The sequence below is a fragment of the Pinus tabuliformis genome, chromosome 4_2, assembly GCF_031772625.1.
Source record: "Pinus tabuliformis cultivar Carrire ecotype Pingquan chromosome 4_2, CPIR1, whole genome shotgun sequence".
NCBI lineage: Eukaryota > Viridiplantae > Streptophyta > Pinopsida > Pinales > Pinaceae > Pinus > Pinus tabuliformis.
In genome coordinates, this window is record NC_142304.1 from 1090630013 (window position 1) to 1090656738 (window position 26726).

A 26726-nucleotide genomic window follows, 5' to 3' on the forward strand; every position below is an offset into this window, starting at 1 on the left:
AAGCTCATGCTTGGAGGTTAATTGAGTTAAAATGCAGACTATGCTAAAATGCCTAAATGAAATGTGAGTAAGTTTTCCCAATAGATATTTGCAATGCTTCAAAATAATGTAAATGAGATAATGTTCAAAGTATATTGCAAATGTAACTTCAATTGGAAAAATGAAATTAGCTTGTAAGTGAATTAAAGTGATGCAAGTAAGTTTGCTTTGCAAAAAGGAATTGCCTCAAGTAAATGGAAGTGCTCACAATGATATAACTTGAAAAATTTCTCTCAAAGTTTTACAAGACACATAAACATAAGCCTCACAAATAAATGGAATAGTAAATTGCTCCAAGTAAATGCTACAAACCATAAACTTATAGCAATTGCAAATGAGATGAAGCTAAAAAAATGAATGCTTGCTTGTAAAGTGTGCTTTGAAAGTAAATGAACAAAACCACAAATGAACCTATAGTGAGGCAAAATTGTGAAGAGAACAAATGTTAAACAACTAAATTAAACTTGCTACACCAATTGAAATACTTGCATGTAAGAAATGAATTGCTCTAAAATGTCAACATGTACTTTCAAAGCAAAAATAGAATGCAACGCATCAAATGAAAGCTTGTAGCAAAATCTAACTTAGAAGAGCAAAGTGTGAGAGTGAGGTTGTGTTAATTTTAAAGCATGCAAAATGAGCTGAAAAGGAAAGTTAGAAAATATGAGATGCAAAATTAATCCACTCACACGAATCCTCCTTCTAAATAAGGAGAAAGGATGCCTTGGGTAAGACCCAAAATCCCACAAGAAAAACTAAGCCTTTTATTAATTTTCTACAATGATGTAAAAGCCTCTTAGAGTGCTGCCCAAAGATGAAAGGGATTTGTACAAGATGAGAGCTAGAATTAGCTAGAATGTCTCTCCAAACTATAGAAACCTCAAAGGGCAATGAAGTCATTTTAAAATAAAAAAATTACAAGTTTCCAAAGGCCCACAACGTAGTCTTGTTTGTAGTTTCTTCTAGTGTCCACGACCTCCTTAGAATGAATCTTGAATGCTTGAGAGGTGCTACAAAAAAATAGTTAAAGTTTCAATGGTCTCTTTTCAAGGAACTTGTTGTCAAAACTCCAACTATGGGTTGCAAAACCAAGACAAAGTTAGTGTAGAGAGCATGTAAAATGAACAAATATGATACAAAATAGTATACAAAACCAAATCAAGTGATGGGAGTGAACCCCATCACTTTCCTAGTTTGAAAAATGCTCTAAAATAGCTAAATAAATCAATGAAAGCACAATTTTTTAAATAGATTTAAATTTAAAAGTATTTGCTTGTATACATGCTATGTCCAAAAAGAATCCCTGCAAAACCACTTCACAATATGAACTATGGACATTCAAAGAACCAATTAGAGCTCCTTGAAGAATGTGTCAAGAGTGGGTTGGTCTCTCCAAATACTTCCCCTCATGCTTGATATTTGATCCCAACAATATTTTTTCTCTACAAAACTTCAATTAAATTTTAGTCCCATATAGATCTAGTAAATAAGTGATGATAAGAAAACTCTATAAATTTATTGGAAAATAACTAGAGATTTCTATATCTAGAGCATACTCCTAAATCAATTGCCAATGCAAGATAGCTTTACATTAACAAATCTACAAGAGCATTTGCTCACTATTGGTAGAAATTATACCAATAGTGAGCCAATCATCATACTCCAATGGAACAACTCATGAATGAACCCCAAAGTCTTTTATTGCAATTGAGAACAAGTGTGCATAAGAGTAGAGCTTCCCTAAGCACAATAACTCGTAACAAAGGATACCAAATGAGAGCACAAACCTCTATTATATAGAGAAATGGGAGCAAATCCCAATGTAACAACCCTGTAGCAAATGGCCACGAAGAAGATCCCAAGAAGGAAATCAAACTCCAAGTGTGAGAACTCCAACAAATCGAATTCCATCTCCAATTGTCTTTTACTCATTCTTATGACTTGAGATAATTTCCAAGTCATTTCCATGTCATTTTGTCTCATGGAACTATTTATTTTTCTAGTTTAATTTATTGCCAGATTTCCCACTAAACTTAGGAAGAGTGGGTTTTGAGGGTCTAGAACTTACTTTTTACCTCTCAAAGTGTGTCATAGTAGAACGTTGAGGGTGAGAGGTGTAATTTTGAGCACACATACCCAGTGTTGGGGAAACGTCCCGCCCAAAGGATCGGGAGGCAGAACTGCGTCCTGAACGGATTCGCCACCAGTCCTTCGGTTGAATTGCGGATTTGCAAATCGGATCCACGGCTCTTGTTGCCTGATTCGCAGATCCATAAAGGATTAGGTGTGGATCTGTGGAGGTTCGAGCATGTATCCACCGCGGATTGCAAGCGGATCCGAGAGAAGGTGGATGGTTCACAAGGTTCTGCGAGGTTTTTTTGTTTTATTTTTTGAAATTTCGAATTGTTATGTGAGGAACTACACTTTCTGAATACTCCCAAGGTGCCTCTTGATGCTCCCTAGATGCTGCCTAGATGCTCCCTAATGGTAATGTTAAATTCTTAAAGTAAAAGTGACATTCTCTTTTTATCTTTCATTTCCATCCTTTTACTTAAATTTTGAACATTACCATGAAATGACTCAGGATGTTTGAGAGTGGTTCCAACCTCATCAGACTTCATATGGAGAAAATAGAATTTCATATCCCATTCAAAATTCAACAAACTTAACAGTTTTTAGGATCAATGGGATTGTGGCGTTTCATTGGATTATATCATATATGAGGGCATATGATTGGCATTTAATCAAGAGCACGAAGCCCTATATGTACCCCAGTGTTGGTGTTGTTGATTGTTGAACTCCTTTGTCATGGCCTTAGTAATTATGTACCCTTCACTCAAGTCAAAATCATTGATCAGGCATGTTAAGCTTTCTCTACCATATTATAAGGCTTGGATTAAGTTGTTTGATCAAAATTAGGGAATGTTGACTAATATCACTATAGAATTGAGAAGAGGAATCTAGATTGTAGATGGTTGATGCTGGAATAATAATCATTGATGAACAATGGATGCCATATCTATCTTGATTTATGTAAAAATATGCATGTTTTCATGTCTTCTACAACTAATTTGGTATTTTGGATGTTTTTAATGTAAATGCAAATATCTATATCTATATCTATATCTATATATATATAGTGGATGCTTCCTAGACGCTTTGCTTCCTAAATTTTTGAGAAATAACGCTTCCGCGTCCTTGCTTCCAAAAAACGTCTTTGCTTCATGCAACGTTGCACATACCCCATACAACTTCTCTAGACATCACTTACTACATACTGCATTCAGATTTTATTCAAATTTCTACCTTGTGGGAAATTTAAAAAACTAAAAAAATGACCCCTAGACTTAATCAAATTCCACGAAATTTTTCGAGTGATCTAGTACGGTAATATACAATGACTCTAGACACTAGGACTCACCCAAGGTCTCACCTTAAAGCTGTACTCCGGCTTTGAGGTTATGCTTGGAGGAAAAAACTCAATTAATTATTAAGTCCCCATAAGGATATAATAATCAACCAAGTGAAAAAAACCTTTTAGAGTAAACTCACTTGATGACAAGGACCCAAGCTACCTAGGTCTGCTATCATACTAGCATCACTTTACATCATCCTTGTAGGGTTTGTGGAATCTGAGTACAACAAAAGAAGATGAGAAGAAGAAGTAGAGTTGAAAAATTCTGATGACATAGTGAACCCTGATGGTACATTGAAGCCTCTGATACATCCTTGGGCATGGAGTCTTAAAAAATCTTGAGGTGCCACTCTTGTGGTTAACACGACCTATTTTATTTATCATTTTAGCCCTCTTGAGAGGCTTATTTTCATGTTATGGAGCTATCTTGGTGTGCTTGTCCCCAAGTAATGTTATTTGTACTTTATTTTATTAGTTGGGGCATCATAGATGACCAAAAAGAAGGAAAATGTATAATATTTTGATAAAGCCATGTCATCATATATTTGTAGATAGCTTGGTTGAATTTCTCTTTCTCATGAGCATGATCAAAGAAGAAGGATCTCTTCCATTAGAATGATGCATGAAGGCATGTAGACAATGTGCCTTATACTCTTCTATATATTGATAAGACAAAATCAACATAATATGACCTCATATGGAATATGAGGTGGTTGACAATCATGGTTCCTATGTTGAAAGAACCATGTAAAGAAGATCCTGAAGCAATATGTGAAGAAAGGAAGAAGAGTTCGTGAAAGATGCAACTATAGTCACGTAAGATAAGATAAGCGATCAACATCTGATAACTAAAAGAATTAACGTTAACATCTCCAAGGAGAAGGTATGAAGACCTTGATAACGTCTGAAAAGGAAGGAGACCCTTGATATTGAATATCTTGGAGATGGAGTCATACAAGTGAAGGATGTTGATGCTGCAAGAAGCTGATGTTATGACAAAAGGCCATCATAAAAGGTAATTTTGATTTGATGTTCTTTTTTGATTTTTGAAAACATTTGGTTGGGTTGAAACAAGGTTACCAAAATAGAGTTGTAGATGTCTATTACAACTAGTACTCATGTGATTGGATGGAATATCCAGAAAGAAACATGACTTGTAAGAGGTAACTGTATGAAGAAAAACCAGATGTGGACTAGAAGATCACTTTTCGATGAAGAGAAGGATGACATGACTATTGATTCAACACTATGGTTCATTGAAGGGAAAGTGATGGAGAAGATGGCCGATGCCCTACGAAGAAGATCTAGAAGATGAAGGCTCCGTGATGAAAAAGTTGAAGTACATGACATTGGGAACAGGGGCCCTACAGGCATATGATAGTACCATGATCTTCACCAAAGAGCATAGGGTTGATGTTGGAAACAAGCCCCTAGTTAAGAGGGAGCTTGGGCAAGTCCCTGGTTAAGAGGGAGCTTGAGTATATTCCTTTTATAGGAACGAGTATATCCTCCCTAGTTGAGAGGGAGAGATGGACACATCATTCTTGTCTTCATATTATGAAGAAATAATGGAGGATTGGGTAAGCATCTGAGATTGATTCCGATACTCTTTGAGGATGTGGTAGGGCATCCAATAGGCAAGAGTAGTCGAAGAAGAAATTTCTTGAGGAAGTTTTATTCCAAGACAGGAATTGTCCTAAAAGGACATACCCTTTGAACACCTGAGTGGGGTATGTGCCTTGAGATACAATGATGATGGTGTCTATAAATCATTTGTCTCGCCAACATTGTGCTCTGATCCTACGGAGAGATAGAGCTGTTAGTCAAGGCCTTGCTATGTGACAATGTTGGTTGATATGATGAGATGCACTGGTATAAGCTGAGAAAGTAGCTTATGAGATGGCTTACCAATCCAACTCTTCTTATGAGAATTCTTCAGTTTGAGAATGTCCAAGTACCATGTATGGATTATGAATACCTCCCTTGTTAAGAGGGAGTGTTGAAATATGTAACTAGGTTTGGTCTTCATAATGACATATGTAATCATGATTTTATGTATTTGATATAAAAAGAAAAATAAATTTATTATTGTCATTCTTGATGCATGGGTTTCATGCTCAAGGTTATTTTTATAGGTCAAGCACCCATTGAGTGCTTCTAGGGCTTGTCATTAAGTCAACAAGTCAATTGAGTCATTGTCATGTATGGAAGACCCTTTTGGGCATGTTGTATATTGTAAATTTTTTTTATTTGAGTCAAAATTAGAGTCAAAGGCCCTCCAAGACCTTGTCAATGTGCAAGCAACAAGTCAACTTATCAAATAGTGAAGTTAACCACCTAGAGATGGCATGTCGGCCTAATAAGGCTCTCTAGAAGCCTATATATAAGAGGGAGGTTGACCTCATTTGAGACCATCCATGAAGCTCACAACAAGTTCGATCAAGTGAAGATAAGGAAACCTAGAACCAACGAAGAAGGAGAAGATTCTAAGGAAGAAGAATCCGAGTTTTTGGAATTGTTTTTGGACCATCATTCTCACACATGTGAAGGAGAACTAGGGATCTTTGGAGTTGCAACAAGTTCAAATTGCAGTCATGTTAATTTTAGGTATGTTCTATGCTGACAGAAAATTTACTTCAATTTTCCATATTAGCTCAATACCAATTCCAGATTAGCAATCACATTTAGCATGATAGTAAAATGCAAATAGAACATAAACATAAATCACAGAAGACAAGCCAAGACAAGAGGACAGAAGATGTGGCGCTAGCTAGGGACAAACCCCAATGTGGGGAAACCCTTGATCAATTCTTCTTATATGTTCTTTAATAGTCCAACAGAGAGAGAGATAATACATATACATTAGAAGTCAACCTTTTGACTTATCTAAATAAGAGCAGAGATCTTCTCTAAGAAGATAGCATATGAGGTAGCTGATCTGAGTTGGGTAGAAGGCATATTGCTTCCATTGATCCAAGGTGACTCCATCACCATGCTGCACCTCACTGTGCTGCACCTTACTGCGCTGTACCGCTCTGTGCTGCACCCAATCGTCATGTTGGACCTCATTATCATGCTGCACCTCCTAGTGCTGCCTCATACTGTACCTCATTGTGCCCATCATGCTGCATTTGATTGTAATCAATGCTACACTACACTTCATCATGATGCCCATCATTATGTAGCAACATTCAACATCATGTTGCACCTTGTTGTCACATCTTATCATGGACTGCATTAGTTCACTGTTTAGGATCTCTATTTGCTGCATTGAATGGCATTCTAACAGTAGATAGGGCAACCTTCATTATGGTCAAGACAGTCCTATCTAACAGTCATCAAAACAATCCTTGATTGTGGTGTTATGGCCTGCAGCCTAACACACAATATTCCTGTAGCTTCCAGGCAGCACAAATATGATCCTTGATCCTCCAATGATACCTCAACGAATCTGATCCTAAGCTCCCCTAACTCTGCCCTCCTAAACAACCTCACGGTCTTCCTGAAATAGCTTCAGAGCAGCCTTATTTCTCCACGCTGAATACTCCTTGCTGCAGCTGTCACGTTGTTCCTTTAGGGTAGATTCAAGCCCAATGTATGGACTTGTCACCCTCAAACAGTTGCTGCACCCTCTAGCAAACCCTCCTTGCCTCAGCCTCCTCCAATCAGTCATTTTGTCCTCTAAACGGACCCCTGAAATAGCCCTCAAATGTCCACACTGTCCAGTCCTCTCCTTGCTGCAGCTAGGGCTTCCTTTTGGACAACGAATTAGGGTCTTTAGACTGTGGATGGATGACCTTAGATTAGGTCTCTCTAGACTGCGAATAGGGATTTCTTTAGGCAGTGTATAGGGCCTCTTTAGGCTGCGTAAGGAGCCTCTTTACTGTGGCCAGATCTCCTCACAAGACAATTGCTACGACTTCTTATATCTGCAGCCAGATCTCCTTCATGACTGTGTCTAGGGCTTCATGACTGCGGCTAAGCTTCCTCTGGACAGTGTATAGCTAGGGCATCCTCATCATCTTCATGACTGCGCCTTTCTTACCATGACAATGTTAGGGTATCTCCTTTAGCGTAGAGCTTCTTTACATTAGGGCAGCGTACATACCCCTTCTTTACTGTGGCCAAACATCTCCTTTCCTCTTGTGTCTAGGGCTTCCTCCTCTTAGATTTCTCTTGCCACTAAAACCCAAAACAAGTGGAGAGAAATCAAGAGTGAAGTGTGTGCCTAAATGACTATCAAGCCACCTCCTTTTATACTAAAACGTTGAGCACAACTGGGGGTTATTTGGTTGCTGGTCGACCTTGACAAATTGTCCCATAACACAAATAAATTCATATCTCCATGAATACTTATCGGAATCGGATAATATTTAGATCAATCCTACACCTCTCAATGAGAGGAATCCAAGAAAAATATTAGCTGCCATAAATAAGATGACCCACATGGAGTTTGGCCCTAGTTGCCAATTTTAACAAGTTATCATTAAGAGCCAAATTGTGGGTTTAAAGAAGTTTCCTTTGCAAGTCGAATTTCCAAGAAGAAGAAGTCATCTCAAGCGAAGCATAGAGGAGAGAAAAATCACCATAAAAATGTCACACATGCCGTCTAGGGCTTCTGCAGAAGGGGCCGAGAATTGCAGGTCGAAGTTGTAGTCCAAGGTTGCAGGTCCGAAGTCTAGGTTGAAGGAGAAATTGCAGTTGCTAAAAGGAAAGGTTGACTTGGTTTGACTTGGCAAGAAGAGGAAAAGTTTGACTTGGTCTGGGAGGAGTCTTGGTCAAGGGTCACAGGTCTTGGAATTCATCATTTGAAGTTCTATAAGAAGAGAAGAGTTCTTGTGGGTTTTCCTCTCAGGAGGAGAGGTTTTGGCACTGGCTTATAACCTATATCTTGTGTCCTATTGTCTCATTATTCTTCATTGTTTGGTCACTGTTTGATGATCAAGAACACTAATAATAATCAAGTGAAAGAAGAAGCTAATTAAGTTAATTAAAATACATCACAAGAAGTTATCAAAGAAAGAGAAATCACCCTAATCTAGTTGCCCGTAGATTTTGCAACATTATAAACATCTTTATCTTGACCTGCATGCTTTTGACCTTCATAGAGATCTTGAATTTTCTCCCAAAGATATTTGGCAGATGAGCATTGTCCTACATTGGATTTCATAGAATCTGGCAAGGAACTTCAGATGATATTCATGGCTTTGGAATTGTATTCTCTTGATTCATTAGTAGATGTATTTTTAGAAACAACAAGATCCCATACATCATATCCTTGAGCTATCAAATAAATTTCCATCCTATCTTTCCAGAATACAAAACCTAATTCACTGAACATAGGAGTAGGACCAACATCTTCATCAACGATAACGATATTTGAAACTATTTTAATACCGGGAAGTTCCTTTGATTCTATTGAATGCTTGGCTGCTTGTTTCTTTGATTTTCCCATCTCTGTACTTTGAGATCTTCCTTCCAGCTGTTAAGTTGCCACTGAAGGAACTTGCTCTGATACCAATTGTTGGAAATATTGAGATGGGGGTGAATCAATATTTCTTAGCAATTAGCAATTTATTAATCTTTTTAGAGCATTAATTAATCTTCAACAATATTTAATAAGATAGAAAAAAACAGTAAACAACACCATTCAATAGTGCACAATAATCAAGACAATGGACACAAAGTTTTTTAGGGGGAAAACCCCCTCCGGGTCAAAAACCATCGAATGCTTCTTAATATTTGTCTTATTCAAAAAGAATAATTATATCAAGTTTTCAGCTCCAATCGAAGGAGGCTCCAACCTGTTGGAAAAGTAACTAGGTTTGGTCTTCATAGTTGTATATTTTTTAGGGGGAAAACCCCCTCCGGGTCAAAAACCACCGAATGCTTCTTAATATTTGTCTTATTCAAAAAGAATAATTATATCAAGTTTTCAGCTCCAATCGAAGGAGGCTCCAACCTGTTGGAAAAGTAACTAGGTTTGGTCTTCATAATTGTATATGATGTAAAAGAATATAAGAAAATTATTTATTTATTAAGCATGGGTTTCATGCTTGTTTTATTGGCCAGATAGGTCATGGCATCCATTGCATGCCTCTAGGAATTGTCATGAAGAGTCAATGTAATATTGTCATATTGTAAGTCAGACCTATAGCTACAAGTCAACATTACAAAACAGTCCATAAAAAGCACTACAAGTCGGCCTCAACACCAACATCATGTTGGCCTAGATCTCTATCATATCGGCCTCATAATCATGTCTTTTCGACTCATAGGAGCAAGTATATATTGGAGCATATTCGGATCATCTTGGAGATATATTGTAGAGCATATAAGTACATTCAAGACCGAACTCAAGATGGATAGAAGAATGAAAACATAGAAGAAATCTTTCTCTAAATCAAAGTTGCAAAAGACAACAAGTCTGAAGATTACAGGAGTAGGCAATGCTACAGGTCCAAAGATTGCAGGAAGGATACAGGTCCAAAAGCACAAGGTTGCATTCCCGAAGGTGAAGTAAAGGCTACAAGTTCGAAGGAACAATTGAGTTGCATGGTCTGAGACTATAGGAGAGGTTGCAGAGAGATCACAATGTTAGTTTTTGTAGCATCAAATGGTGTTCTAGTCTCGAGACTTTGTGGAGAGGTTAAAACACATAAGTTCTCCAAAACCCAGAAATCATTTCTGGAAATTCCAACTAGAGATGGCTCAATTAAATTAATTGACCATAATTAAAAATTTCCTGAGTCTAACTTAGGAAAAATAGATAATTAATAGTAATTAATTGAGGAAGGTGAGAATTCTCTAGAAACTCACATAGATCGGCTTGGAGATGATCTCAACCATCGATTAAGTTTTAATTGTGGCCGTTGGAATCCCAACTGGAGATTATAGGAAGAGGTCGATGGGTAGATGGCGGACACACTAGTGCAGATACTCAGTGTCCTAGGCAGTTCGATTTTCTAGTGCAAGTGATTCAGTAGGAGAAATCGAGTGGTAGGTGGCAAAGGGGTAGTAGAGCAGTATTCTAGAGGAGATTCTAGTTACGGAGAGTCAGAAAGAGGAGGCCAAAATTTATCTCTAGGAGGTTGTGCAGGGGCAGCGCATAGCCTCAATTGAGCAGTTCGATTTAGCTTAGGAGAAGCTTGTTTTCAGTTCCAGAGGTAGGGAAGATTTTCCAGAGTGCCGGAGAGATAGTTTCTTGGTCAACAGCAGGCATGACAAGTTGATTGGCAACAGTTATAAGCTGAGCGTGAGAGGGTCTGCGCAAAGTAGGTTGGACAACCTGTTTTTTAGAGGCAGTCATGCGCTGAGGATTGTTCGGAGAGCGGGTAAAATCCCTCAATATATTTTTTCCAGTGTTTCTCTCGGGCAGAATCACTAATTTGGTGACATTTCATTGTACTCAGAAATTCTGCTGCCGCATAATAATAAAAATCCTCACTTCTGCACTGGTTTTCCCATATTGGTTTTTTTCGGAGATAGTTGTCCAAAAATAACGGTGTCATAACTTTGTGTGTGCTAGCATTTCTCAGTTTCCAACATTTTTATTTCCACAACGTTTATTTTAATTTGTGAAGAAATTGTAATGTGATTAATTCGATATTAATCAGAAAATTAATAAATTGTTAATCAGTTAGGAGAATTAATTCAATTGCTGCATTCCAAGGAATTTTCACATGGTATCAGAGCACATTTGATCAGACAAGAAGCTCAAAGGAAGAAGGAAGAAATCATCCAGATTCAAAGGGAGCCTAGCAGTTCAATTTTCAGATTTGCGTAGAAGTTGGCCGCGCAGTTCGAACTGGTGGGCAGAGGGTTCAATTTTCTAGTGTAGGTGGCAGAAAAATTCACAGAGGCCCACAACAATTCTATCATGCAGCGGTGAAGCCGGGAAGTGATTTCGATGAAGCAAATTAGTATTTTCGTTGAGCAGATTTGTAGTTTGGGCGCAGAAGGGTTTTGCAGTGGTTTGCTAGAGCACAATCAACGCTGGTTGGAAGAGCTAGCAAACAAATAGTAGCAGCAGACAATTTCTCTCACTCCAGAAGGGAGTGCGAATAGTAGAGCTAGCAAACAAGTAGGAGTAAGAGGGAGATTTCCATCCCAGTTTGAGTTTTTGTAGAAATGGCCACAACCGAGCTTAGGGATCAAGACAAGTTGGAGGCAGCTTCCAACTATGTCATCTGGAAGGCCAGGATGTCCTTCCTGTTAGATGAGCATGGCTTGAAAACACCTGTAGAGAACATTGTGGTAGTACCTACCGATGCAGATCAACTGAAAGAGTACAGGAAATAAATGGCCAAGGCGAAGTGAATGATCTTGGATGGAGTCTGGGACCATATAATCTCACATATATCTGGCAAGAACACTGCTAAAGAGATGTGGGATGCTCTCTTAGGGCTATATTAGAATCCCTCTGAACAACGGAAGATGTTCCTAAAAGAAAAGTTGAGAAAAAACAAGGATGCAAAAGGGTGAGGGCATTGATCCCTTTCTCACTAGAATTAAGGATATCCAGGATCAGCTTGCAGTCGTAGGAGAAGCACCTCAAACTATAGAGCTTGTGCATTTGGCCTTAAATAGAGTCTCCGAGGAATGGGAAATCTTCGTCCAAGGCATTTTGTGGCCAGATACATTACGAGGGTGGGACAGGGTGTGGTCAGACCTGCAGTAGTCAGAGATGAGGCGAACTCTAGTAAAGAGCTCCATTAGCGGAAACAACAAGAAGGGATCGAAAGGTGTGGCCTGTTACGCATCACCTGTGTGTAATGTATATAAGAGAATTTTTTTCTCCTAGATGGTCCTCAACTAGCAACCACCAGATAGCAAGATGTGCCAGTCTTTGCTACCCGAGCCAACTATGTGGTCCCTCGCCCACTTGTTATGATTGTATGTTTGAAGGTGGGCCTCCCAACCCCGAAGCTATGATTTTTCATTGGTATAGTTGAGTAAATTTCCTTACTTGTCATGGGCACTTTTGGGCATGGATCGGTGGTGGGATTCGATGGAAAGAGTGGGTCAGGTCTGTACTCTTGTCTCCATTGCCCGATTTCATGGTTAACCTTGTATCCTAGTCCCATGGAATCTCCTTTATTGGCCATTAACTTTAGGGTTGTCACTACTTGGGAAATCCCGATTTTGATTGCGTGGTCCCGCTTTCTGACACTATATACATCACTCCCTTCTGCTCACTGGGTCCACATAGGGCTAGCCTCCCCCTCTCCTTGTCCACACCTTGGGTCAGGCCTGGAACGATGCCCCGAAGGTTGATGCAACTAAAAATAAAATAAAAAGCATAATTTGTCCACTCTCAACAGGAAATGTACCACAAAATGCAAAAGATGGCTGGGACAGACAATTTTAGCACGTCGGCAAAAGCCAAATATGAGCTCTACCCCTTATCCATGGCCATCACCTTGGTTCCAATGGGCCCTATGTTGGGAATCACGATTTCCATTATTCTGAAACTCGTAGGTATTAGTCAACGATCACATTGTCAGAGATAAGGATCCACGAGAGGCAGTTAGTCCATGTCGCGAAACACATGGGGGTGTTGGTTTATCTAATGTCCAACAATCTCTGCCCCAACGTGCGCTGAGTGTGTATCGAACTCGTGACCTACGCTCTGATACCACTTGTAGGGAATCACGATTTTCGTTAAACCAAAACCTGTAGGTGTTAGTCAATGATCGCATCACCAGAGATAAGGATCCACGAGAGGTGGTTAATCCATGTCGCGAAACACACGAAGAACGTTGGTTTATCCAATGTCCAACACCCTAGATGAGCCCCCTCTCTCATTAAGGAACCAATGATTGTCCCAACCCATAGTGGGCAATGAACTGCTCCACTTTAAGGGGGCATCCACTGCTATATATTACACATCATGCTCTCATTCCTTGAAACCCTGAGTAGTTATGAAGAAAAATCAATCAAAGGCAAAAGACATATGAAGAAGGGTGGAAAAAAAAAGGGCGGGGTAACACATGTGGGCTTCCCTTATTATAGCCACCCTTGTACCATGGCATGTGGTCTGGATGATTCCCTTGATCCCCACTTCGTTCCATTACTATATCATTTGCCACCTGCCACTTGAGGGATCTACCATGGACATGTTACCCCCTTTAAAGGTTGAAACCACCTAATAGGGTCTTTGATTAACCCCTTATTGAGCTTGGAGACACTTGTACATGCCAAAGCCCATTATGGAAGGGCATGCCACCATGAAGTGCCTCATTGGTTCCATGACTTGTAAACTCTTTTACTTGATTATTCTAATGATTTGTTGTATTGGACGGAAAGGGGAAGCATTGGATCTTATGCAGGATTGCAGGTGGGTCTCCATTTGGGGTTTGGTCTCCCTATACGGGGTCCTAGCCCTCCAGTGGGCCACATTGGCACTTGCAGGGTGAGCGTTTAGAGCCATGGGCCTCCATCATAGCAGAGAGTACTTCATGGATACCCAACACCCCTCATTGATTGCATGTGTTCCGCCTTTTGGATGAGGATGATGCACCTGGTTCACCATGTCTAGCTGACTCCACACTCGCACCACACACTTAGCAGATGATCCGGGGTCCAGATGAGGGCTTATGTCATCATCCTAGCCCTTGCAGATGGTTTACGTGGACTTTCTATCGACTTGGAGACCCATGAGGATGTCCTTGTGCCCCTCACACCCACTTGGGGGCACCACAAAGATTTGCTTGGAAAACAAGGGGTCAACCCCTTGTCCAATATGTTGGAGGTCTATTCACTCTGTTGTCGCGCGGATTGACACGACAACGCTCAGACCGGGATCTGTCACTCTGATCCCCGATCCCTCCGTTTAACCCTGTCTCCCGCGGCTAAGGGGGGTAGACCCTGTGAGATAATGAAGACCAACTGCCTAACAGTTGGTTGGGAGACACGAGATACGATATAAAAGCACTCGATGGATTTGATTAGTTAGCAGACCAGTGCCTTAAGAGATTGTTATTAAAATGATTACTTGTTAAATGATATAAAAAAATAAACCGTGAACAGCAATCATCTATCATCAGCTAAATCATAATGCTCTTAAGACGACCAAAATGATATCCAGCAACTGAAAATTTCAAAAGATGAATGCTTTAAACCACCACGAATCATAAACCATTAACCAGATATCAAGTTCGCATCTCGGCTTGAAAATTTAGATCTCAGCATGAAAGATGATAAATCCCGAAAATGACTGGATCTGAGGAAGAGAATTTTCCACAAATTTTTTATACTTTTTTTTTCGGGATTTTTTTTTTTTTATTTTTTATTTTTTTTTATTTTTTTATTTTTATATATTAAAACTAAAAAAAATCTAAACTATGAAAATTTAAAACTAAATCTAAAATCTAAGGAATATATATTTTTTTTTAAAATTTTAAAACAAAAATTAGAATCTAATTAAAATCTAATTAAAGTTAAACATAAAATCAAAATCTAACATAACCTTAAAACTCTAGAAATAAAATCTAACTAATATCTAAATCTAAGGACTAAAAACTATTTTAAATAAAAACAAAACTATACGAATTTTTTAAATCTAAACTAACCAAAAAAAATCAAATTAAAATCTAAATAAACATTAAAAAAAAATCTACGTTAAAAAGACTAAATAGAAATCTATTTAAATGTAAAAACTATACAAACTTTAAACCTAATCGAAACTCTTAAATCCCTAAAGCTAAACTTAATCTAATTAAACATAAAGCATGACCACGGAAAATCATAAAACTAAAATTTAAATTCAAAACGAAACTATAGTAACAAATCTAAAATTTAAAATAGAACTAAACCGAAAATTAAAATGAACCTAAATCGGATTAAAAAAAAAGGAAATCTACGCTAATAGCTAAACCCTAGACTAAAACGCAACCACCTAAAACAATGAGCGCTCGACTTACCAAAATTTAATTCAATGAAAACGCAGTTACCTAGCCCGTCCACCAAAATCAGTTGCTTTCACCCAACGTATTACCTGGTATCGATTTCGCGTTTTCCCTTTCTTATTGTACGTGGACGTGTGCAGATCCGCGAGACTTCAATGGAGGAACGCAGGTGTGAGGGCGGCGATAGGAAGAGACTGCCACTAAAAAAAACGCAGGCTTGGCTATGGCTCAGAACTCGACGCATGATGTATTTACCACACCGAAAAAATTGAAGTCGAAAATTTGTTTGCTGTTGCACCTGTCGGCAGCTTGAAATTTGTTTGGTTCTCTGAACGATCGATTGCGTGATTGGTGATTGCTACCTGCAACCGCGTGTGCTTGAGGATTTTGGCACAATGCTTACATCAATAGCTGAGCTGGTGGTGCGTATATGGTAACGATAGAATCAAAACCCAGTTGTGACGCCTTTCTGATCGAGTTTTGCCTGATCATGTTGTGAGAAATTTCAACAATGTTCTGATCGTTAGCATGCCGAAGACCGCTGCGGAAATTCTGAATGGAAACCTGACAAAGCTCGGATGTTACTGAGACCCTAGCCGTCAACGTGAAAATCGAAGAAATGACTGAGCAGCTGCAAAACAAAAAATAAAACCCTAATGTAAAACCGCATAAAGCAAGAATTTGAAATCCTAAATCAGAATAATTTGAAACCCTAAGACAGTTAAATAATTTACAAAATTTTTGGCCCCTTAGCAGCCAGATTCGGCTGTAAGCACAAAAGATATTTTGAAGAAACAGAAACTTTAGGTTTTCGCTGTGAAGAACTTCCCCGAACGCCCACAAAATTTCTTCAGAAAATGCTTTCTGCACAACTCAAAACAACCATCAGTAAATAGGGCAAAAATGCTGCTAGATCTCGAACAGTAATGGAGATACCTGCCATTACTTCAGAAACCCTAACAGCACTCAAACCCCAACAAGTGAACAAGATACCTGTGCTCACAATACTCTATAAAAAAGCTATTATTAATGGCTGAAAATAACATATGCAGAAAATGAAATGATCTCACAGCATTCCAAGAGAGTAACACTAGCAAGATTTGGACCCCAAAGTCTTCTTTTATTAACCAGAAATCAGATTACACGAGAGCTTTTTCAGTACTGACTCACAGATCGAATGAATCGAAAATGACTCCTAGCACCCTATTTAAAGGAAATGATCCAACGGCTAGTTCGATTGATCCATGTAGAAATGATCTCGACCGTTGATGAGGATCAAGACATCTCTTGATCTCATCCGTCGATTTATTCACTAATTTTTTTTTTTAAATTTTTTATTATTTATTATTTTATTTTATTTAAATTTTTTATTATTTTTTATTTATTTCATTTTTTTTAAATTTTTTATTATTTTATTATTTTATTTCATTTTTTAAATGGATCATCGAACTAAACCTTTGGAAACATCACCTAGGACTTAGGACTTAGACTCACGAGGGGATTTAAAACATTTTCAACCCTCAAAACACATTTCATGATGACTTTTTACAATTTACATCTTAAGGGAGAAAACCCCTTTAACATAGACCCTCACAAATCACCCAGTTCTGCGACACAACTATAATTTAGCAGATCAACACACTAGGATTCTCCTAAAATTCCAATGACAAAATCCATCCCGGCTTTGGGGTCAGGTTTGAAGGAAAACTCTGCCGATCCATGGATCGGTGAGACAAAAAACCTTCCGGGACGTAGATTACCACTAGAAAGTTAGGTCCACCTAGGCAATTCACATACACGACTCATATCTGCTAAGATTATTTACAATTAATACATGCAGACTGGGTTTACAATTAGATTGATCAAGCTGCTGATGACTGCTGGATGGCACGAACACGCTGATCAGGTGCTGCCCTTTTCTTTGAAAGAAAAAGGGGGGGTACTGCATGGGTAGTTGACCGGTAGAGGTCAACACACTCATCATGGCACACTCAAGACTTCATTAGGCCTCCTCAAAGGCCCAACAACTCACTTTATTGATCATTTAACCCTCTTGAGAGGCTTCTTACTATGTTATTGACCTAACTTGGTGGGCTTGTTACCAAGGGATGTTATTGTTGCACATTATTTTATTATTTGGGGTTCAATTAGGCCAAATTAGGAAACATGCATCCTTGCGCTTTCCAGAACAGTCAACAACTTTAAGAAAGAATGGACCTTCTGAAGATGTCACTATGATGTTGATTAGTGGGCGTTTCAAATGTTAGTCCATCCATCCATAACAATAGAGCAACCAAACCTCAACGATGTTTGTCTCATTCTCTCTTTTTGCACATTAATTTTAGACACTTGTCTATCTGAAATTGTTGTTTTTAGTTTATGTTCTCCGGGTGGTACATATGAAGGCCCTATTCTTGCAATTGCTTGGATCATTTCCTTGTAATAAGGAGAACGAACAACATGGAAGGGAATTCCATTGGAAAAAAGAAATTTTCCAATTGCATCATTTGTGTCATCTCGATCTAGAACATTGTACATCCCAAAAATTGTAGCACCCATTGCACAAGAACGAGATGCACCAGTAGAAACCTTTGTCTTTTTTGATGAAGCACTAGATGGAGGAATATTTGTGGATGGATCAACATGTCTGCTAGAAAACAATCCTTTTCCAGTGGCTGCCCTTTCTAGCCTCCAAAGTTGCTCTCTTTGAGCTGAATTCAGGTTCTTTGAGGGACACATATTGACTCCTTTACCTGTAATAGCCAAAATATGTTGCTTCACCCTAGTATAGCTGCCAACAAAGTGATGCCCACAAATATTGCAGACCCAATCACGTGAGCCACCACCAACTTTTGGATTTTTTTTTGGAAGTCTAGTTACATAGATTAGAAGCGGTTTTAGAGGATTAAATGTCCCCTTTGCAAATTTTTCCAAATCTCTTGGTGGGCCTTCAGAATCTACCCCATGCAAAGGCCTATTCTGGTTTCTTGCCCTCCTGTGACTGCTTTCAATTTCTTCTTGTGCATCATGTGGCTCACTACCACTGTAGCTGCTGTCACTGTTCCCACTGTTCCCAGAAGAACTCTGACTCTGACTCATAGTTGTAAGTTGAATGTAACTTGTAGCCTGTAGGTTGCAGCCTATAGTGAAAATAAAAAAATTTAAAAACATTACACAGGCTGACTAATACTAACAACACACATTCAACACTGATTTTTTTTTTTTGATAATTATACAAGAAAAAATTAAAATTAGTACACAATCAACATTAAAAAATTAAAAAAATAAAAATTTTACAAAAAAAATGAAAAAAATAGAGTCAAGTTTCAACACTGTAAAATTTAAAAAAAATTAAAATTACTAAAAAAAATTGAAAACAATTTAAAAAATGCAGCGTACAGGCACACAATGAACACAGAAAAATTAAAAATATTCACAATTTACAAAAAAAAAATGAAGAAAGAACAGCAGTGACAGGCTGCAATCATCAATGTTAAAACTTAAATTCATAAATTGTTGATGTTACTTACAAGTTACTGTGCAAACTGTGGCTAGGTAAAGACTGTCGATGGGGGCTGCAGTTCAACTTCAAAGTCGACGGGCTGCCTGCAGTTCAAGTGCAGCTGAAAAAAAACTTCAAAGTGCCCAAGTCCCTAGGCTGCCTGCAGTTCAAGTCGCAGTTCAATAATGAAGGCTTGAAGCTTCAGGTGTTGGACAGGTCAGGGTTCAGGTGTTGGACGGAGACGACGTGCGACGACGGTGGCTTCAAGTTTCAGCAGTGTCTGACGACCAACGTCCATGTCTAGGTCCATTGTCCAACATCGATGGCATCCACGGTCCAACAACGGATGGCGTCCACGGTCCAACAACGGATGGCGTCGATAGGTGTCGATGGTGTCGGCGGTGTCCAACAACAACGATGTTAGAAATGGTGGAGTGAGGGCGTCGGCCTTCAAGCCTTAAACAATGAAAATTAAAGTCTAAAACCCTTGGCAGTAGTCAAAACAAATAAAAAAATTTAAAATTATGATCTAAAATAAAATCATAAAAAAAATTGAAATTGGGCAACGGAAACGACCCCTCACAACCCCTGACGACCTTCTTTTGCAGAAACGACCCCTAAAATTGAGGAAACGACCCCCTAGCAAGTTTCCTTGTGTACCCTGTGTTTTGTGAGCGTGGGGAAACAACCCCCGCTCGTCCCCAAGTCCCCAGAGCGCGGGGGAGCTAGGAAACTCGACCCCAAGGGCGGGACGTGACCGTGTGAACACTGTAATATTGTCATATTGTAAGTCAGACATATAGCTACAAGTCAACACTACAAAATAGTCCACGAGAGGCACTACAAGTCGGCCGAGATCATGTTTGCCTAGATCTCTCTTATGTTGGCCTCATAATCATGTCTTTTCGACTCATAGGAACAAGTATATATTGGAGAATATTCAGCGCATCTTGGAGATATACTGCAAAGCATCTAAGTACAGTTAAGACCGAACTCAAGAAGGATAGAAGAATGGAAAACATAGAAGAAATTTTTCTCTAAAACAAAGCTGCAGAAGACAACAAATCCGAAGATTACAGTAGTCAAGGCTACAGGTTCGAAGATTGCAGGAAGGCTACAGGTCCGAAATCACAAGGTTGCAGGTCTGAAGGTGAAGTAAAGGCTACATGTCTGAAGGAACAATTGAGTTGCAGGGTCTGAGACTACAGGAGAGGTTGCAGAGAGATCACAGGGGTCCGAGAGCTTCAGTAAGGTTGTAGAGGAATCACAAGAAGTTCGAAGGAATAAGGATTCTTGCTATAAGTTTGAATTGCAAAAGTATCCAAAGATTACAGTTGAAGAAGGATTACTTTGTTGCAAGGAAGAGGGAGCTTCTTGTGTTGACTTGTAGCTAGTTGGTTGACTTGTTCATTGGGTCATAGAAGTCTCATTTTGATGTAATTCTTGTAAGTCTCATTTTGATCTACATTTGGTGTTTTATCTCTAGTATCTACATTGTTAATAATTGCTTGATGAAAGAGAACCAAAAATAATTAATATGAAGACTATATACTTCGTAAGTAATTGTTAAGCTAAGGAAAATCAAACTTGATCTACAACTACTTTGATTTTCCAACACAACCACCGGATTTACAATCGCCAACTTGTAGGATGCTTCAACACCCTATTTACCAATTGCAATTGGGAGGATGCTCCAATGCCCTAGTTCTCAGGGTTCAACCTGATGGATGCTCCAACACCCTATGTACAAGCTACAACTGGATGGACACTCCAACGCCCTGTGCAGGCTACAACCCGCCCTAGCACCCCCCTGCTACCTTGAAGCGTTCTCAGGCTCCAACCTGAAAGTGACTTCAATCACCAGCCTTGCACCACCCTGCCACCCTGAAGAGACGACATACCATATTTCACAATTTTCAGACTGGACCCCCCTGTGCTCTGAATCAATATAAAGAAGCTATAATGAAGATTTTGCTGCTTTCCTTGCTAAGGATATCACTTACAAGTTCTGACAGCCACACTGCTCAACACAACACTAACTGACCACTGTAAAACACTGTTCACCAAACTGACTTCTACTCAATCATAATGCCAAATCAAGCCACTATACAAACTGCACATCAAACCCTGACTGTGAATACTGTTACATTCACTGTACAATACTCTGCCACTGCTGCTGCCACTCCATTACACTGCTCATGAATGAATAGGCGTTCAACGGTTCATAGAGCAATCGTCCAAATCACTGTGCCAAGCTACTTATGCTGCTGCAAGTATCTACCACTGATGTCGAATGATGGCACAATCCACGATGCCTTAGGTCATCCCTATGACCCTCTTGCAACTGTCTCAAACTATGCCCAAGGAGGGTTACCAACATGCGTTTTATAGCTTGCTCAGATATGGCTATGAACACCTTCCAGATTGTCATACAATGCTATTCCTGTCTCACTTGTTAATTATGCCAAGTCAAATCAAAACATCATATTGAGATTGTCAAATCAAATCACTGCAACATCACTGCTGTACAACAAAGTTCTTGTCACTGTCAGGAATTATGTCGATGTTCTTATGTGCATCAATGTCAAATCTATGTGTCAAGTCACTTTACAACTTGTATAGTAGATGTGCTGTTTTCCTTATTAGTCTAGAAAGCTCTTAGTCATGAAGTGAATCTCTACTACTGAATGCTGTATAGTAGTATAGTCTTCTATGTCTTCGGACTCTTACAAACTCAGCCTGATGTATGTAACTCTTAAAAACGTCAATGATTCTGCAAGTATAATAATTACAACATGCCTCGCAACAAAATTTGAAGTCAATGATTGGATTAGTGCATTTGATTCTTGAAGTTGTTCACTGGTACAATGAGATTACTGCCACTGTTTTATGGTGAGGATCAACGTCATATATTGACAATGGGATGTCAATGTCTTACTGCAATTTTCTAGGTCACAGATCTTCCCAAAAACCAAGGCAAGAGTTCAAGGACTGTTGTCTTAAATGAGCTTAACACAACTCAAATCTAGGTCATGTATTGTAATCTTAAGATCACTGTTATAAAAGGAAATTCCTCACTGTAATAGCATGCTACAACATACTTAAAAGACAAGACTTCGTTAGTTAAATCACTGTAAATAAGCTTAGGATCAGCGTTCCTTTTATATCATATTATTTCTGTGTAGGACCAAGGTTCTGAAGTTCTGAAAGGAGACCGAGGGCTGCAAAGAGCAAGGTCACTTGCAACAAAACAAATCTTCAAATCAAGGCAAACAGTCAAACCACATATCTGTACCCTCAAATAAAAATGGCAATGTGAGTCCCTTATCCAAGCAAAATGAAATAAATGAAGCCTGTACCCACCAGATTTGCAACAGGAAGACACTCCACAACAGGTCAGAAATAGTTCAGAAGGATGACCTCAGGTCCGAATGGTTTAGAATGTACAGAATTTTAGCCAAGACTTTGTCAAGTTACTTACCTAGACCTTCACTCTTCCTCAAGCTAGGGACCTGCAAAAAGAACCTCCAAGAGACCAAACCCTAGCCCTTCGCTGTTCTCCTCAGGCAGCCGAAAATTTCAGAGATAAGCTAATCAAATTTCAGAGCTATGATCATGTGTTGAAGTTATTGTGAGGTGAGGTATAAGGTCTCATTTTTATAGACCTAAAAGGGGCTCCTTATTATGAATGTTAGAGGGCCTTTTTGGTTAACCATTGGAGGAGGAATACTTTTAAATTTAAATTTTATTTAAATTAAAATCAAGACTAAGGTTGTTTTGGAGTTAAACGTTGTGCCTTTAATGCTTTAATTGCATTAGGAAACCCATTTTAAGAGACGTTGGTGCCCTTAACTTTTTAAATTAAATTGTGAAACCCTTAAGGACCCTATTTAGTGTTTGTGCTAAAGATCTTGCCTAGAAATTGTTTGCCACATCAGCTATATGTTTGGGGGTTTGGGGTTTAGTATTTAGTTTTGATGAGGGGTTTAGCATTTAGTTTTGATGAGGGACATTGCTTGTAGATGCAATTACATTTTGAGAACCTTCACACAATGGTTGATCCTTAAACCTAGATAGAAAGCCCTTAATTTAATGATGAGGTGCCATGTCACCACTCCTTGGGATTTTAACCCAGAAACTGGGGTCTTCACCTTCAAACTTGAATATCTCTCAAACCAGGAGGTCTCTCGTGGTGTGCCATATACCACTGGAAACATCTCGACGAGGAGAATCCAATGATGAGGATCTCCAAGACAAATTCCATGATTTTCTTCTGTAAAAACTTCCAATAAGTGCGGAGTACATTCTTAGTCCAGGAAACCCAAACCCAGAACTTAGAGTTTCCAACAGTGGAGCTTCAAACTTGATGTAATCCAGACAAATATAAGAAGTGCTCATCAACTGTTTGACATCAATGACTGGTGTTTTAGTCAAAGTCAAATTCCAAGGTTGACATCAGTGGCAACACCATCCAACAAATACTGATCTTACTCTAGAGTTATTTGCCGTCATATTTCTGACATTTTAAATTTCATGAATCAGAAGAGTATTTGAAAGCTTCCGTAGTTTTCAGATTACTGTTTGGGCCATATTGTCATATGAAGAGGCATCTCTGTTGATATTATTTATCTTGAAATTTATAGGAATATAGGGCAATTTCATGAAATGTGCTTGACACTTGAAGTTTTGTTAGGTGCGTCAGATATTAGGTGTTTTATTGCATACGGAATAACACAAGGGTATTCACATTAGAAACATGTCAACTTGACTTTTTAAAGTATTAAAATGCGTTATTGTGAATACTTGAGATTACAAATCCCTTTCCATTTCAGGTAATGGCATGTTCCAGTTTCTGTTACACCTTTGGAGCTCTAGAATGATCTTTGAACGAAATTGAAAACTTTCTTCCTTTGGACTAATCTGAAATGTTTTGTGGGTTGGTTTAGACATTTATGTGGTAATAAGTTTGCACTTATGCAGCATACCTACATTTTGATAGTTTAGGAGAAGACATTGAGCATGTTAATGATGGAAAGACTTATGAATTTTCATTGCATGTTCGTATCTTGATTATTCTGTATAATTTAGCAATCTCATATAAGCTCGAACATTGTGTGTTTATAAAGGATACACACCTAAAATTTAAAACAGATTTTGTGGGTGTATTCTGTATCTATTTCCTAGTGGTTGCCATTATTTATCTTGTGTCGTAGTTGTTTATACAATCTGTGTTTCTCCTTGGTTCATCTATTATTGGTGTAATAGAATATCTTTGTTGCCCTATTTTTTTGAAAGCAGGATAAGCATTCTCGGAAAGGTCTTGAGGCAATGGTTCAAAGACGGAAGAAGCTGCTTAAATATCTTCGGCGCACTGATTGGGATTCTTACTGCTTTCTTCTTTCTCAGCTAGGACTGAGAGATAATCCAGATTACAAAACCTAAACTTTATAAATCAAAATGTTTCAATCTTGTGTTCAGGGAAGACAGTCGAGGTATTCAGAAGGTAAAGCCCCTATGTTAATATGGGCAACATAAAGTTGTGGTCTGGACAAGTCCCTAGTTCCTTGCAACTATATTGTCCATGGAGTCCCATAACCATACCAATTTATTTTGAGATTTGCAAGCCATCTTTTGGCGAAGGCAAATCTTAGCCATCAGGTGTATAGAGTTAACATCTCATGCCAACAGGTTGAGTATGATTATGTCTTTCTGCAAAGTCCAGAGGTTGCCCGTTTTTCTGTGTTTTGTAAATGTTGAAAGGTGGAGCAACTTAATTTGAATTTCTCAAGATACATTTTTCTGATCAAAGTACTGGAATCTAACTTCTTTCAGTATGATTGGAAGGACAAGCCATTGGCTTTTCATCTTATTAAAAATGGAAGTAAACCAACTCTGCTGATGACTAACAATACATTCCATTAGGTGATTTCTCATCTTTGATAACTGCTTGTGATGTATTTGTACTTAACTTGATTAGCTTCTTGTTTCACTTGATTATTATTAGTATTCTCTTCATCAAACAGGTACCAAACCATAAAGAACAATAAGACAAAGGAAACAAGATATTCCATCTGTTGAGAAATCTAGGGGCAGCAACATTAGGTGATTTCTCTTATTTGATAACTGCTTGTGATGTATTTGTACTTAACTTGATTAGCTTCTTGTTTCACTTGATTATTATTAGTATTCTCTTCATCAAATAGCTACCAAACCATAAAGAACAATAAGACAAAGGACACAAGATATAGGCGATCAGCGAGGGCCAAAACCTTTCCGCCTGAGAGGAAAACCCTCAAGAATTCTTTTCTTCTTATAGAACTTCAATTGACGAATTCCAAGACCTAGACCCTTGACCAAGCCTCCTCCAAGACCAAGTCAAATCTCTCATCTTTTGCAAAGTCAAACCAAGTCAATGTTATCTTGTAGCAGCGGTACTTCCTTCTTCAATCTTGAATTTCGGACCTGCACCCTTGGACTGCAACTTCGATCTGCAATTTTGGCTACTGCAGAAACCCTAGTTTCTACACGTGTGAGGGAAGATGGAGATTCTACTTCTTGCTTTACTTCGCTTGGGATAGATTCTTCTTCTATGGATTTCGGCTTGCAATGGAGACTTCTTTGAAGACAAATCTCGACTTTCTTAAATGAATGCAATTTGGCTTGCTGCAATTTTAGATTGCCCTAGTTCCTCTTCGCACGTGTGAGAATAAAGACCCAAAACAGATCCGAAATTACTTCGATCCTTCGTTCTTCTTGACTTCCTCTTCTTCGATTGATCTGAAGTTTCTTCTTGACCTTGGATCGAGCTTCTTGATGAGTGAGTGTGTTTCCTTGAATGGGGCTGAGTGCCCTATATATAGGCTTCTTTGAGCCTTCTACTAGGTCGAATTGACATTGCTTCTAGGCTGACGTGTCTTCTTGATAGGTCGACTTGTCCTTTGCATCATGACACGGTCTTGGAGGGTGGTCTTTTGACTCTAGCTTTGACTCAAATAATTTTCTTTACAATATGTAACATGCCCAAGAAGGGTCTTTCATACATGACAATGACACTTATGACTTGTAAACTCAATGACAAGCCCTAGAAGCTCTCAATAGGAGCTTGACCTATACAATAAATTTCCTTGAGCATGACACCCATGCCTCAAGAATAACATTGATAAATTTATTTTTCTTATTACATCAAATACATAGAATCATCATTACATATGTTATTATGAAGACCGAACCTAGTTACATATTTTAACACTATCAAGTATTGTTGTCATTTAATAAATGCAAAAACTGAATGCTGTTAATATAGCAAGTGCTTTTTAACCTCTTTGAAAGTGCATCTTTTCCTTTATTTGATTTTTAAAACAGAAATCCTTAAAAGGTCTCTCCAAAGATATGCTTGCTGTCTAACTATAGTTAACGAACTTATGCTTCATCAAGGTTAGGGGCCGGGGGGATGAGTTTTCCAGCTGGAGCGATCCCCAACTTTCACGGTACAGCAGAGGATGAGACATAAAAGACTCCATGCCCCAACACATTTAGAAGATACAAATAAATAGTAACTTTATGATCACTGATTAGATAGAAATAAACATAAGGCAACCTACAGATCTCAAACTCTTCTCAATTACATTGTTGAAAGTGAATTGATCAATCTTTGAGGATGGGTTGACTATCAAATTTCTAGCACCGTCAAGTGAACATGATACGTTATTGATGAGATTGAAAATCATCTCATTGATACACTCACAAAATTCAGAGTTTATTGTGACAAATTTATTCATTTCTGTAATCTCCGTATTCCTAAACAACATTACATGTGACCTCAGTTTCAGTCCTCATGATTGATTGCTTGCTTGCTGATTTG

The 26726-nt window shown here is 38.6% G+C and overlaps 1 protein-coding gene across 1 annotated transcript in view; it reads left to right on the plus strand.

Annotated features, from left to right (window-relative positions):
* LOC149173437 (uncharacterized) overlaps positions 1-24488 on the plus strand; it is a 141427-nt gene extending 116939 nt beyond the window's left edge. Inside the window, exon 5 of the mRNA XM_089424606.1 lies at positions 24164-24488. Within this exon, the coding sequence (XP_089280732.1) occupies positions 24164-24307 (144 nt within the window). The 3' untranslated portion in view covers positions 24308-24488. The remainder of the gene's footprint in view (positions 1-24163) is intronic.
* Positions 24489-26726: the final 2238 nt, after the last annotated feature.